At 37.4% G+C, this 16,451-nt stretch overlaps 1 protein-coding gene across 4 annotated transcripts in view; it reads right to left on the bottom strand.

Moving 5' to 3' along the window:
• LOC131044855 (uncharacterized) overlaps positions 1 to 16,451 on the bottom strand; it is a 168,390-nt gene that overhangs the window by 56,857 nt on the left and 95,082 nt on the right. For all 4 annotated transcript variants that reach the window (XR_009105721.2, XM_057978325.2, XM_057978336.2 and 1 more), the window contains exon 5: positions 6,750 to 6,831. Coding sequence is in view for 3 of the 4 variants with exons in the window: in XM_057978325.2 (XP_057834308.1) it covers positions 6,750 to 6,831 (82 nt within the window). In the remaining variant the exon portion in view is untranslated. The remainder of the gene's footprint in view (positions 1 to 6,749; positions 6,832 to 16,451) is intronic.

Raw genomic sequence — 16,451 nt, 5'->3', positions numbered from 1 at the left:
CCAAGGGGGTCGTACCATTACAGATGGTTGTGGAGTGATAATAAATAAAATGGAGGGTTTTAACTCCATTTCTTGTTCTTAACTTCATTGCTAGGATCAGCAAGGACTGTGTAGAAGAAATCACAGTCATCAGGCTTGAATTGAGATCAAGGTGAGCAAAACAATGAGGATTTAAGGCTAAAATTGTATAATTTTGCCTGGCAGAATTTGGATTTCCAGCTGGTAATTGGGTTTTTGGCCCAATTTGTTATTGGTAATTCATTTGGAGGTAGGATAAGTGTATTGGTACATCTGAATTGCCCTTGTACCTTCAACTCATGCCTGTATCCATTTCTGGATAGCAAATCAGCAACAAACCCCAGTGCTGGATCCGTGGTATGTTTCTAATTGTTTTGGTGAATGTATCTTCACTCCTAGTTGAATGTAATCTGCTGTCATAAATAAAATCAGAAGCTGATATCTTATTTTGAGTTGAATTCTATGCTATTATTGGTTAATGGTTGTAATCCCCATCACCAAAAAATAAACAACACCTTCTGCATCTTTTGTCTAGTCTCTAAGAACACCAAAAGGCTTTGAAAGATAGTTTATTAATTAAAACTTATCCAGGGCAGCAAAGAACCCATTTAGGGATCTTTCAGTGGTATCAGAGCTTTGATCTTGCCAACCTGTTGGGTGAAGATCAAGAGTTCTAATTCAGATTTGAGTTTAGTTTGGTTGAAAATCAAATTGGACATCATGACAAGGTTGTTTAGAAATAAACAAGCAGGGAAAGAATTTGAACAAACACCTTCAAGGAGTTCCAGACAGTCTAAGGGTACAACTCCTTCAACAAGTACAAGGAGAAGGTCTCCTACCAAGACATTCAATGATACAGTTATGAACAACTATGATAAGTATTGCTCTCTTCCTAAAAAGATACGTGACCACCTTTCCTTCACACAATTCATGGGTGTACCAGTTGAAGATGACTTGATGTTTTCAAGTCCACGTCATCAACCAAGAACAAAACAAGAGTCAATTGAGAGCAAGGGAAGCAAAGGAAGAGGAGCAGATATGATGTTTACCAGTGAGATTGGTAGGAAACTATTTGAAGATTTTGAGAGACATGTAGATCCAATTGGTGCCTCTTTGGTTGGTTACAATGCTGTCCCATCATTTTTGGTGGAAGATGTGAAGGAAGAGTTTGTAACTTCAAGCAATACACAAGACATTCATGAGAGGTCTGATGAGTTTTCAGATTGCCCAAAGACTGATTTTGAATCAGCAATTGATGAAGAACATGAGGTTGAAATGGACAGCGTAAGTTTGGATTCATTTATCACACTAATTCCTCTTCTCAATTGGGAAGACCATGAGGAAAGTTGAAATTTAATGGTGTGTAGTGAACCCAAAGATTTGTGACCATGGTATGATCATAATTCTGAAGTCCATAACAGCAGTGACGTAACTTCTCTTCCTCAAGATATGACAGCCTTTGGTCATGAAGAGAATAAAGATTTGCATTCTACATTTGCGGGTGCTTATGGTACAAGCATGGGTTATGTTGATGCAAATAATACAACTCACCATAAGTCTGATTTTGTGTACTTTGGGGCAGCTGATATAAAACATTGCCAAAAGTTGAACGAAGATTGGTTACATAGAGCTGTCCAAGCAAAAACGCTTGCTGCCCAAGCAAGACACCACCTCCAAAGAGTCAAAGAGCGTCACAATCGGTTAGATGATGCAAGGATACAAAGAGAATCATCCATTAGATCTTTATTTCTTCCAAGGGAAGAAAAGGACAGCGAAGATAGATTGAATGGAAATAAAAATCAGTTTGATTTTCTGAGTTTGATCAGCAATTCTCCTTTATCTAATGAGTCAAATTTGAAACCTTGCAAAGTTGGGAAGACTAGATGTGAAGTTGATGAGTTGTTAGGTGGCATTCATAGTAGACCAGCCACTGAAGGTTTATCCATGTTGCAGAACAAAAACATCTACTATTCATTTGTGGACTTGTCACCTCTTTCATATGATAGGGCAGCGATGTACTTATTAATTGGTGACTCAGTTTTCTTAGATGTGACAGTGGGCTATGAAGATCAGCTTGTAAGAGACTATATTTGGTGCATGGCTAAACAATATATTTATTTGGCATCCTCTAATGAAGACATACTAACTTGTGGAGAAATTGGGCAAGTTGCAGCCGCTGATCAAAGGTTTTGGAGAGGTTTCCATCACACTTTGCTTGTTGGAAATTGTCTTATTGATGGGTCCATTTCAACATTGAAGATTGGTGGTATTTATGGTTTCAATTGGAGAGAAACTCTCAGCTGGATAGGTGATGTCCAGATTTGCAGCAGCAGTATAATGAGTATTGACATGATGGATGGATATGACAGTGCAAAGATTTGGGATCCTGGTATTGACATGTGTGGTCTATTTCTTCAATGGATCCATGATGAGTTGTTTCACTTTGGGTATACAAATGTTTATATCAGAGTAGCGCAGCGGTTGGGTGAAGTAACGTTTATCAGATTGATATGGGATCCAATGAATTGGTTCTCAGCGTGCAGGTGCAGATTGCTTGAGGGCAAGCAATCTTCGGGAAGGGAAGATTGTAATGTCCCCTTTTCTAGGTGACATGAGATGAGCAGGGGTTGACCTACCATTCGAGTTCCCGTAGGTCAACATCATGGTTAGGGGACTCATTCTGAGGGTCATGGAGCTTTGCAAGGGCTCTGTGAGCCATTTCGGACCTTCCGACGAGGTCTCCTATTTTTTAGGGAGAACTGGCAGTTGACTGAATGACCACCTGGGGGACCAAGGAGCAAAGCAAGATCCTTTTGAGCAATTACAGGTGTTTGAAGAGAGGTTCCTACTTTTTAGGCAGATTCCCTACCTTTTAGGAGGTTGTGGCAGTTTCCATATTTGAGGTTCCACGGGACCATACTATGGTTTCAGTTTCAAGAAGATTGGGTGTGTTTCCTAGTTTCTAGGAGCATCCCTAGATTTTAGGGATGGGACTGCCAGTTAGCTCAGCTTTTCCGGCATCGGTCACAGATAGGTGACAAAGTTATATTCATGATTGTTTGGTTATTTTGGGCTGTTATTGGATATCTAGAGATATTTTAATATATTTAAATATTTCCTAAGTTAGCGATTAAATAAATTAAAATAAGGCTATGTATTTAGTCATTTCAGAGTAATAAGGGGTTTTTGGCTTCATCTGGGTTGATATGCCTGTGTGTTATAGCTCGTTAGAAAGGTCTTGAACTTTGCTACATGATTCTCACCTTTCGGAGTCTTTTTGGATGCCTAACGCTATTTATTTGCAATTTAGTGTTATTTTCCTATAGTTGACGCCATAATTAGAAAATAACACTCATTTCATTATGCGCCAACTTTACTCCCTTTTAGGGTTTGGCTTGGAAAGGAAAGAAGATATAAGGAGATGAAGACCTAATTGTTCATTATCTTTTTACACAATCAAACTTATTTTGTGAATTTGCTCTGAGTGAGTGATTCTTCATCTGGGACGCAAACCCCAAGATCTGGACTGGCTGGGACGTAGCCCTCAGTAGTTATTGGCATTGGATTCTTCAGGCAGAGTGCATAGTTGACAGAGATTGAGTACGCCATTCTTCATTGTGGATTCAGGCTGCAGAGTAAGGGTTTCAGCATGGCAGATTGATTCTTCAGCTTGGGCGTGATCCTTGCAGCCTTAGGGCCGCCATTTGCAGCAGGTACATCCCACGTGGAATGTAAGGAATGCATGTATTCAGCCTTAGAGGTATTCTTGATTCATGATATATTGTTTTGTGAAGAACTTCGAAGTTGCAGGTCAGCAATTTACAACAGCAAGCAGGTTTGAGACAGAAACCTCAGATTTGGTCTTCAGGAGGATGGAATCCCTTCTACGGGAGGCACGTGGAACACATCAGAAGCTTGTTTCAAGCATATTGAGGGTCATTTCAACAAGCAAACTCAGTAATCATTAGCAGCAAGGTCATTACATCAGATCTGAGCAAGAATACATGCAATTTCAGTGCATTACTTATTTCTTTTGGCAGATGTACTGTTTCCCAAGGGGGTCGTACCATTACAGATGGCTGTGGAGTGATAATAAATAAAATGGAGGGTTTTAACTCCATTTCTTGTTCTTAACTTCATTGTTAGTATCAGCAAGGACTGTGTAGAAAAATCACAGTCATCAGGCTTGAATTGAGATCAGGGTGAGCAAAACAGTGAGGATTTAAAGCTAAATTGTATAATTTTGCCTAGCAGAATTTGGATTTCCAGCTGGTAATTGGGTTTTTGGCCCAATTTGTTATTGGTAATTCATTTGGAGGTAGTATAAGTGTATTGGTACATCTGGACTGCCCTTGTACCTTCAACTCATGCCTGTATCCATTTCTGGTAGCAAATCAGCAACAAACCCCAGCGCTGGATCCGTGGTATGTTTCTAATTGTTTTGGTGAATGTATCTTCACTCCTAGTTGAATGTAATCTGCTGTCATAAATAAAATCAGAAGCTGATATCTTATTTTGAGTTGAATTCTATGTTATTATTGGTTAATGGTTGCAATCCCCATCACCAAAAAATAAACAACACTTTCTGCATCTTCTGTCTAGTCTCTAAGAACACCAAAAGGCTCTGAAAGATAGTTTATTAATTAAAACTTATCCAGGGCAGCAAAGAACCCATTTAGGGATCTTTCAAAGTCAGAAAGTGGGCCTATTTCCAATCCTTCTGCTCCTAATCCATTTCGAGTCAAAAAGTGGGCCTAACCCCAATCCTTCTGCTCCTAATCTATTTTGACTTAGAAAGTGGGGCTAACCCCAATCTTTCTGCTCCTATTCCAATTTGAGCCAGAAAGTGGGCCTGGCCCCAATCCTTTTACTCCTAATCGATTTCGAGTCAAAAAGTGGGCCTAACCCCAATCCTTCTGCTCCTAATCCAATTCGAGCCAAAAAGTGAGCCTAACCCCAATCTTTATTCTCCTATTCCAATTCGAGCAAGAAAGTGGGCCTAACCGCAATCTTTCTACTACTATTCCAATTTGAGCTAGAAAGTGGGCCTAACCCCAATCATTCTGCTCCTAATCCATTTTGAGTTAGAAAGTGGGCCTAACCCCAATCCTTTTGCTCATATTCCATTCAAAGTCAGAAAGTGGGCCTAACCCCAATCCTTCTGCTCCTAATCCATTTCTAGTCAGAAAGTGGGCCTAACCCCAATCCTTCTACTCCTAATACATTTTGAGTCACTACTCCTAATCCATTTCGAGTCAGAAAGTGGACCTAATCCCAATATTTTTGTTCTTGTATGCTCATTGATGTGTTGTAAACTTTCTCCAATACACTTCAACCATTTGCTTAATATGTCCAATAGATCTTGGGGATGTAAGGGCGCCATAATTACTAAATTGGCTACTCCTCAAAGATCCATTTGTTTATTGTCCCTTCTTCTCTTGCTTGGATGCTTTTAGGATCTTCCTCATCATGCCTTGTTTTCTTACTTGGATTTCCTTTTGTTTCACCATCAAACATTGCCTCTATATTACGTAATTGGCTTTCTTCGTTTCGCTTTTGATAGCCCTTAAAGCTCGTTGACTTAATTGCATTAACTAATTTCCCTTAGGCTGGCAGGAACATGCTCTGATACAACTTGCAATGTCCCCTTTTGGGAGGACACTAAATCTTGCCCAATATACTTGTAGAGTTATTGCAGGTTATGTATTTTCAGTCTGCTATGGTAATCTGGACAGATTCAATGTGATGTTGTCTCCCTCTTTAAATGCACAAGTCTACTGTTTATGTTAATCTGATCTGCTGCCTATACTCAGATATATATGTGTGTATGAGAATCCTTTCTATTCCATCAGGTCTGATTCTCTGATTATTGATTTAATGTTTCCTCTTCTTTTCCTTCGATGCCTTCTTTATTATTGTTTACAGATTTGTATTTGTGTTCTAATCTCTTGGATAAATTTTCATATCATTCTCCCACATTTTCTTATAAGTCTAATTTAGGTCTGCTCCTAAATCGGCCTTTAATGCTTCAGATATTTTGTTCTATTCCATGGATCCTTGCTTCTCAAATGAAAACTTCTCCACTTTATATCCTCCACTGTGAGGGAGAGTCACACCTCTTCTTAATGGTCATAACCTTTCACATGTACCACCCTTGAAAAGGGTCACAACCTTTCATCATTGCTGCTCCTTTGAAAGAGCCACTTCCTTATCTTCTTCCCATTAACGCTTCCTTTATAACTTTGCTCCCTTCTTCCTTCCTTTTTTCCTTTTTTTCCCCAAATGAAGTTCTCTTCTCGCCCTTTTATATCTCATGTTTGAGGGAGTAACAACTTGTCATTTCCTGCATTTTGACCATTCCTTAAACTTAACAAAAAATTTATTATATTAATTTTTATTTTTATTCTTTTATATTTTAATTTATTATTATCATTATTAATAAATCCTATTTCAACAAGGGGACATTACAATCAATCTTCAACTCTGTTTTATGTTACTAATAAAATTAAGTTGGCTTTTCAAAAAAGAAAAATGTAAATCATTAAATGGCACTTTCAAATTTTCAGTTTACAATTCAGTAACCCTAATGTGGTTGACACCTAGCATTATTCACTAATAAGGCCCAACATTTGGTGCCACTAAACCATAATTGTCATCAAAGTTTGCCATGAGTCATAGAATATAAAAGATGATCGTAGAAACAATATGCAATCCTGTGCTTCATGTCATACCTTTGAGGCTCTGAGATCATTTGCTGCTATTCGGAGAGAATCATCAGATAATATCAATCTGGACAAAGCACCGGTGCTTATTCTGAAGCAGATGCAAAAGAAAAGAAAATCAGTGGTAGCCCATTGAAAAGGAAATGGCAGCTTTGACTCCATATTTGCAACACGTAACTCTCACACATAAAATGAAATTGAAATTTTACATATATGTCAGTGAGTTTCTACAGAAATGACAGGATAGTATCAATAATCATAGTCGATTCCAACTCTGATTAATCAAAGCATTGTAAATAATCAATAGTGGAATCCTTGTTTACAAGTAATCTTGACAGCAGAAGAAACCAATATATTTTATTTCAACTAAGGTAGACATGAAAAATACAGTCACGAAATGCAATTGTAGCAGACAACTATAGATCTTATCATCTCAAATTTGTTTCCCTTTCCCTGTAAGACAAGAAAGAATGTTGAAATATGAGTAACCAAAAATAACCTGACATTTTGATTTCTAATAATCTTGTGCAATGCATCTGTTATAGTTGCGCTTCTTATCACCACAAAGACCCGTGCTTAAAACCCATGAACTTACCTCCTGTGCTAATGTGGCTTGGTATGAAGAGATGGAGAACTTGATTTAAACTTCTGTGATTCTGTGATCTGATAGAGATGGAAAGAGTGAGTAAGCTTCTCAGCTAAGGCATACTATGTCCAGACGAAAAGGTCCCTCCCTGCTAATCAAAGATTCTTTAACTAATCAAATAAAAACAATTTTGTGTACTCTCTAACCAAACATGATTTCTGTGCCTTTAGTTGTTCCTATTGTTCGTTAGGTTGTGATATAGAAGTAAGATCATGAACTTATCACCACAATATCCTAGGTTCAAAACCTGTCAAGAATGCCCCTCCATGTTAACAATGATGTCGTGCTAATGCAATTTCATGTACAATGATGAAAGAAATGAATTTCTGTGAATCTGTGATACAACCAGTGTTACAAGATTCGGATTTGCCTCAGACTCAGCATGCTGAATTTTTACTTGGACTTGAACTCAATGCAAACTCATCAAATTGAAAAACCCAAGAAATTCAAGGATTTTTAAGGATTTAAAACTTGTTTCAAGAACCCCTTCATAAATAAACCTTAAAGAGACAATAACTTCATCAAATAGAAGCTACAAGTATTCATCGATCACAAAAGTATAAACACAAATTTTAGCTGAAGGAAATATTGTCTAGTGTATACAAGACTCATGGAATATGAAATCCATGGCATCAAAACAAATGTCAAAACTAAAAATATAAGTCTATGGCTTAGAGGATCCTGCATTGCTCATAGCAAAATCACGATAAGTCATGTGCTAGGGTCTAAGATAGGTCCCGAATGAAGATGTAGCCATGATTTTTGTTTGTGTCTCAATGACTGGTGTGTATATTCAAGTGAGGAATTTATTATTAAAGTTTTCTTGAAGCCTTCAAGACTGCACGTTTTGTTGTCAAGCTCATCAACAAAGAGGAACAGTTAACTAAATGATAAATGGTTATGTTCTAGTTTGACCTTAGCTGTGAAGCTAATAGCTGTGATTGTTCTATGAGTTGTCTGTGCAGGGAATGATTGATACATTTTTGTATTATGAAAAAGGCATTTCTTACCAACTATGACATAACTTGACAAAATTCCTGAAGGAAGCATTTCAAAATTTCTATTGCAGCAGAAGAGGTTAAGATGTGTAAGAAATGGCCATGTGAATGGTGGCTACAAAGGTGCATAGATTTTCTGTAAGCCTGTAATTTCAGTACCATCTTTTCTTAAGACAAACTGGGCATTTGAAGTGCCCTGAAGTGTGAGAAGAGGACAAAGAGAGGTGGAGATACAGCATTAAGTGAGAAATGTTTTCTAATATGAAGTTTTTTATAAAGTTTTCAGTTTCACAAAAAAAAAAGGGTTGGTAATTTCATTAAAACAATAAAATATAGAAAGAATCATATATATACTTTTATAAAGTTTAGAATATACAGTTTATACAAACATTTTAGCTTGCTGACTCGGCAAAAGTTATCTGCTGATAACTTGTCAATTTGTGTCAACTACTATTGTTAAATTTTCCCCAATACAATTTTGCTCAAGCTCCTACTGTTTATCCATTTTGATTTTTTCTTTTTGAAAAAGTTATCCAGAGTTGAATTAATTAATTACTCCATCACCAGGTCAAATCTCTTCATGAAAGTTTGCCAGATTATCTGGAATGCCCAGAAGTGTTTTTGTACAGCCCCTATAGCTTTTTAGAATTCTTTCATTTGTAGAATTGTACTTTCCCTACACAGTGGCCTGGGAAAATAATATTAATTCTATATCTTTTTTATATAGGAGGTGGTTTGCAATGAACTTTGCCACTGTGTAAAAACATAACAAAACCCATCTAGCAAACGGGTTTTCCTCCATTGCACAAAAAGTGAGATTTGATTGTTTTCTTGAAAAAACCACATTCAAAATCTCATATATAAACTTTTTTTCAATTAAGAGAGCCAATACAGTTGGCACATTCTGTGTTTCACAAAACCATCCTGATGAACCGACATAAGTGAGTTGAGAACTTGAGAACCACAAGTGGATGGAGGAAAACTTCCAATCTTGAGTTCACTACTAGCTCAAAGATTGGAATAATGGTTTAGTAGCGAATGTTGTTCAATAAGGCTCAAACCTATTTTTAATTTAGACAAAAAGCCATATCTCTAGGTAGGCACCATTTTTGCAGAACAGAGAAACAACACTTACTAGACTAAACATCACTTTTGTTGTCAATTGAGTACTATTTCAAATGAGCTAGTGGGGTCCAATCCCACTACTTCGTTTTGTAAAAAGTTTTTTTTTGTCCCTATTTGGATATGGAATTCCTTGTTATGAACAATTGTGTGTATCCCTATTCGTATGAGTCCAGTGAGACCATTCTCATTACTGCTTAGTGTGAATAGGGGAATGTCTCCCTATTTGTACCAAAATATTCAATAGTAAACAATTAAGCGCATCCCTATTTACTCAAGTGTGTGTCTGGACGATAGTGTGTGTATTGATTCATGCATTATGAATGTAAGTGTATCAAACTGTATATATTCTAGTACATATAAATCTAGGTGTTCTCTCTAAGCCTCAAGACTCTGACGTTATAGGGGGGGGATGTTAGGATTTAAGATTTGACACCATAGTCTATTTACATACGTGGTATAGTAGTTTGATTGAATAATTGTTGTCACGAGGTCAATATTGAAAAAGTTTAATTACCAGTATTATTTAAACCTATTCTAAGTTAAAGCTAATCTTTTATTAGTGGGTTCTTCACACCCATGTAGAATAGGTTTAATTGAGATATAAACGAAGTTAGGTGGAGTGTGCTTCCTATCTTTTAGGATCACAAACAACTACATTATTGTATATGTTTGTTTTTTTTTGTTTTTTTTTTTGTTTTATTTTTTGTGTGTGTACGTGTATGTGTATGTGTATATATGTGTATATGTATGTATACATGAGTTTTGATTTTACACCATAGTATAATTACATACAAGGTATAATAGTTTGATTGAATAATTGTTTTTAGGAGGTAAAAAATGAATAAGTTTACATAATAATATTACTTAAACCTATTCTAAGTTAAAGCTAATATTTTATTAGTGGTTTGTTGGGTGATTTGTCCTAACACCCACATAGAATAGGATTAGTTTAGAAATAAGTGAGCTTATGTTCAGTGTACTTCCTATTTTTCAGAATCACAAACAACTATATATATGCATGTGTGTATATTTATGTGTATGCGTGTGTGACTCTATATATGTGTGTGTGTGTGTGTGTGTGTGTGTGTGTGTGTGTGTGTATTTATGTGTATGCGTGTGTGAGTCTGTATGTGTGTGTGTGTGTCCTTTTGAAATTGAATAAAATGAATCCTAATATAGGCTTATTGTAAACAAGTACAATTGTAATTCAACTCCCAAATCCTCTTGGCTGATCCAACAAATACTTACTGAATTACTTCAGTTATTGTTATTTTGAAAGCCCATCACTACCTTTTTATTGTGGAAGTTTTACCTAATTGTGGGAAAAGAGATTCATCAATAATGTGTCACTAAGGATAGGAGGGATCTAATATCCCTGAATATTGACCTAATTGATTTATGATGTGCTCTTGCCTTGATGAGAAATTGAACTTGTAAACCTTGTTTAGTGGTCAATTAATACTAGATGTGTTGTAGGTTTTGCAAATAAGCTATCAAGTTAAGTGGGCTTGATCTTGGGAGAATCTTCGTAGTCAAGCATGCTTGAGTTGGAATAGTACTAGCATGGCTAGCCTCTTAGGAAGTCCCAATGTTCACCCTTGTGAGCGTCCCCTAGATGCAATGAGTTCTATGTGAACCATTCATTAGAGATATATTAATATGAACCACCACTCAAAAAATGAGTCAATGAGGTTGACTCAAATAATGCAATCAAATCTTAATAAACATCATAATTTGAAACATTGTAAAAAATACCTCCTACTTGTCTATTGCATTACTAGACAAAAAAGATTAAATGTAGGTACAGGGAGAATGAATCAAATTTTGGAGGGCATATGGAAATCCCATGTAGAAAATATGATTATGTCATCTATACATGAAGAGAATGAATCAAATATGATCATGATGTCGAAAAAAGAAAAGAAAATTCGAAGAAAAACTTCCACATTTTCATAGCAATCAAGATTTTTCAAGTAGAGAAAGAATGATATTTCATTTATAAAATGTAACTTTGTAATGTCCCCATTTTTAGGGTCCTTTGCAATGAGACTAATACTGTTCTTCTGGGTTGGTATCAGTCAATTTAAAGAGGAGTTGCATTGTCGCCAATGGGTTCAAAGAAGTTATTGGAGTTGGACAACACTTTGTGGAGTGATTTTGCACAACCCATCCAAGACTTGCTATTTTTAGTGACTGTCTGTTTCAACGTTGTTGGAAGTGTTCCTATTCTCTTGGTGATCTCAATTCACAATTTTAGCAAGTTTTGTGGAGAATTGCTATTTATAGTAAGTGCTCACCTGGCACTTATCTTTCTAGGTTTTTTGGGTTTGTTCTCTTTAGTCCCTAGTGAACATTGCTATTTATAGTATGAGCTCATATTAGCTTTAGTTGTCACTCTACATATTCAATTAGCCCTGGCAGCATTTTTATTTCGAGACACACTATGATTTCAATACTAATGTTATTTTTTACCTCATTTGGCATTTTGCGGTATTATTTAAATAATGTTAAAATTAAGTTAAATGATATATTTAACTTATGCTATTTAAATTATATAAAGTGACATTATTTTGGCACTTAGGGAATTATAAGGTTTTAAATAATGTAATAAAAATTTATGGAGACAAGCGCCAACATATGGAGGATAAGGATATTAGAGTGACTTTATATTAATGAAGAATGTATACGAGGGTTCCCTTTATTATTAGTTCTCATATGCAAGTTAAATATTAAAAGAAATAAATTTAAATAGGGTTTTTGAAAACTCCATGAGATGATTATAAAAGGAGATTTGAGGAAGTCATTTGATATATTTGGTTAATTTATTTTCTCTCTGAGAAGTTGAGAGCTTTGGCTTCATTTGCAGAAAATCTGAGGACGAAAACCCTTGGAGTTTCTCAGTGGTTTGGAGGGAAACCCAAATTTATCTATTGTGTCAATTCATCCAGAATTCACCATTGCGCTTCATTGATTCAGTTGTTGGAGGGGTCAAGCAGATTTTCTCATAGGGTTTATAGTGAGTCTACATGCAATTTGTGAAGTCCCCATTGGAGACAAATTTGTAGGTGTTAGAATTTTATTTCAGAACTATTGTGTGGTTGCAGATGCCCTAGTCGTGGAGTTGAGAACCGGTTGTTGCTCTAAGCAAGTCATTTATGTACACCAAGGTGCTGGAATAGTGAATAGCATATGTGATTTCCTTGGATATTGCCTAGTTGTAGGTTGTCTAAATTTCAGTTTTATGTGGCACCCAATAACAGAGGTATAAGTGTTGGAATGCTTTGAAGGGTTGTTGTTGCTGAGTAGGGATTCCTTTAATGGATCAGATAAAGTCAGAATTCATTGTCTTGCCTACTAATATGGATGCCTAGGGCATTTTGGAGGATTAAGGCCTTGCTATGTAAATTTGAGTCTTTCATGTAGCTGTATCAAAGAAACGAGACTTAGACTCGGCTCGGACTCGACAAGGCCGAATCGAATCGGGATTCAGACTCGGGAGTCAAAACTCGGCTCAGACTTGATTGGATTCAGCAAAGTGAAAAACTCAAGAAATTTAGAGATTTTTAAAGATTTAAAACTTGTTTCATGCACCCTTTATTAAATGCACCTTAAAGACACAATAAAATCATCAAATAGAAGCTAATTTGATTACATACACAAGTATACATCAATCACATAAGCATATACGCAGATTGTAGCTGATGGAAATAACAAACATAGATATGTAAATATTGTCAAATGTATACAATATTACAAAACTCATGGAATAAAAAATTCATGTCATCATATGATCAAATGTTCCATACAAATACCAAAAGTAAAAACAACTACGAGCCTATGGCTCAGAGGAGCCTGCATCCCCCGACCCTGGCCCCCTACGAAGGCATCTAAGGTAGGTCCTGAATGATTCGGCAGCCATAGCCTCTCCCCATGACACCATGCCACCCTCACCAACATCAAGAATATCTGTGTCACTGTCTGCCTTTGGCTCTGCTGTCTCTGCTCGTTCTCTCTTCTCCTCTGCCATGGCTATAACCTCAACCTCTAAATCTGCCTGGTCGACCCAATCAGTGTCGTCATCACTAACGACAGGTTCTGTCTTAGTGGTCCACTCGGCTTCAAGATCAACCTCCTCTAGAATGATAGGGGAGGTGTTAGTATGTGAATTCCTTTTCATTCTGAGGCGGAGGTTGTAGTGAACAAAGACAAGATCATTCATCTTCTCCACAGATAATCTATTGCGCCTCTTGGAGTGTATGTGCTCAAACATACTCTAATTGTGCTCACAACCAGATGCGTTGCATGGTTGGCTCAAAATGCGAATGGCCAACTTTTGAATATTTGGTGTTTTTGGCCCAAAAAAGCTCTACCAAGTATCTTAATTTGAAATGAGAAAAATAAAAAAAATCAGTCTCACTCTCGACCAAAGAAACGGGACTCGGACTCGGCGCGGACTCGGCAAGGGTGACTCGACTCGGGACTCGGGACTCGGATCGGCAAGGACTCGCCAGGACTCGACAAAGTGAAAAACCCAAGAAATTTAGCAATTTTTAAGGATTTAAAACTTGTTTCATGCACCCTTTATTAAACAAACCTTAAATACACAATAACATCATCAAATAGAAGTTAATTTGATCACATACACAAGTGTCAAGTATACATCGATCACATTGTGATTAGTATAAACGCAAATTGTAGCTGAAGGAAATAGCAACCAATAACCATAGATATATAAATAGTGTCAAATGTAAAAATATTACAAAACTCATGGAATATGAAATCCATGACATCAAAATTCAAATGTTCCAGTTCCACACATATATCAAAAGTAAAACAACTACAAGTCTATGGCTCAGAGGAGCCTGGGTCCTTCCTACGAAGGCGTCTAACCCTAAGGTAGGTCCTGGATGCGTCAGCAACCATACTCTCTGCCCGTGACTCCATTCTACCCTCACCAACATCAGCTCTAGCTCTGGCTCTGGCTCTAGCTCTGGCTCTGACTCTGGCTCTGGCTCTCCTCGCGCTCTAACCTCCTCTGCCATGGCTACAACCTCAACCTCTCTATCTACCTGGTCGATCCAATCGAAGTCCTCATCACCAAAGATAGGATCTGTAGCCTCACTGATCCACTCAGATTCTGGATCAACCTCCTCTAGCGTGATTGGGGTGCTATCATCGTCCATAACCTGTTTGTGTCTAAGACGGAGGTTGTAATGAACAAAGACTAGATCATTCAAACTCTCCACAGATAGTCTATTGTGCCTCTTGGAGTGTATGTGCTCAAACATACTCCAATTGCGCTCACAACCGGAAGCACTGCATAGCTGGCTCAAAATACGAATGGCTACCTGTTGAAGATTTGGTGTTTTAGGACCAAACATCTGCCACCACCTATCTGAGATGAGAAAAAGGAGAAAAAAATCAGCCTCATTTAATAATTAATAACAAATTGAATAACATATAATTAAAATTGTGCTCTTAATTTCTTAAAATATACATTTTACCTGGCTACATTTCTATCTGATTTTCTTTGCAAAGCAGATGAGAAAGGACCTCCCCTTCAGCATTAGAAAAAGCCTCTAGCTCCTGGATTATACTGCTGCTATGACCAGGCGACATTCGCTCTATCACTAAGTAGAGCCCACTAAGAACCTCCTCATCCGCCTTGAAATCAGGGCGGAAATGGAATGTCGGATTGAGGTAATAAGCAGCTGCATGAAGGGGCCTGTGAAGCTGGGTCTGCCATCTCCTGTCAATGATATCCCAAATGGGACGATACTTACTCTCATCCCCTTCATAGGCAGATCTGATGCCCTCCTTGGCCCTATCCATGCCCTCATATATGTAGCCCATTGCGGGCTTCTCCCCTTCAGCAACGCGTAGGAGAACTACCAAGGGCTCAATGAACTACAGATATTGTGAAACAATATGTAATATCAGTTAATGTAAGTGTGAAATTGTGAATGAAAATAAGCAAATAAAAGAAAAATACGAATAAAAATAAAAACTTAAAACATAAGGTAGAAATTAGAATGCTTAAAAATTTTACCTTCACAATCTCAGCACAAGGGGTCCAAAAGCTTGGCTCATCAAAAATGTAATCTGCAACATCAACTCCTGCAACACTCGTAGCATAGGATGATGAAGTCCACTCCTCACCAACAAACGTACATGTCAAAGCTGCCTTACTCTGAATCAAGGATTGCAGTGTGATGAAGTTAGTGGCAAATCTAGTGATTCCAAGACGAGCCAACTCCTTCTGCCCCGTGTATAACGAGATTTGCATTATGAGGCAATACACGGGAGAAAGGGAGATGGCTCGTCCTGGTATAACGAGATTTGCCTCGAATTTCCTCACATTGAAATCCTTGATAAAATCAAAGCCATCTTTGAGGCGCATGTTTGTTGGTGAGGAGTGGACTTCCTCATCCTATGCTACGACCACTGCAGGGATGGATGTAGCAGATTGTATTTTTTATGAGCCAGGTTTTTGGACCCCTTGTGCAGAGATCGTGCAGGTAATTTTATAAATTTATATGCATATTTTTGTTTTGTTTGCATTGTGCAACTTTGCAATTTTTCTTATTTTCATGCACACTTGTGACTTAACTATTTTTGTTTAACATTATTTGCAGGTCACTGAGTCCCCTAGTAGTTCTCCTACGAGTTGTTGATGGGGAGAAGCCCGCTATGGGCTACATATATGAAGGCATGGATAGGGCCAAGGAGGCCATTAGATCTATATATGCTGGAGTTGAGGATAAGTATAGGCCCATGTGGGACATAATTGATAGAAGATGGCATAACCAGCTTCATAGGCCCATCCATGCAACAGCTTATTGCCTCAATCCATCATTTTGTTTCCATGCTGATTTCAAAGCGGATGAGGAGGTTCTTAGCAGGCTATATTCAATAGTAAAACGGATGGGCACTGATACCACA

This window comes from Cryptomeria japonica, chromosome 3, assembly GCF_030272615.1.
Source record: "Cryptomeria japonica chromosome 3, Sugi_1.0, whole genome shotgun sequence".
NCBI classification, from domain to species: domain Eukaryota; kingdom Viridiplantae; phylum Streptophyta; class Pinopsida; order Cupressales; family Cupressaceae; genus Cryptomeria; species Cryptomeria japonica.
The sequence above is the reverse complement of the archived record's forward strand: the minus strand, read 5'-3'. Positions and strand labels throughout refer to the sequence as shown.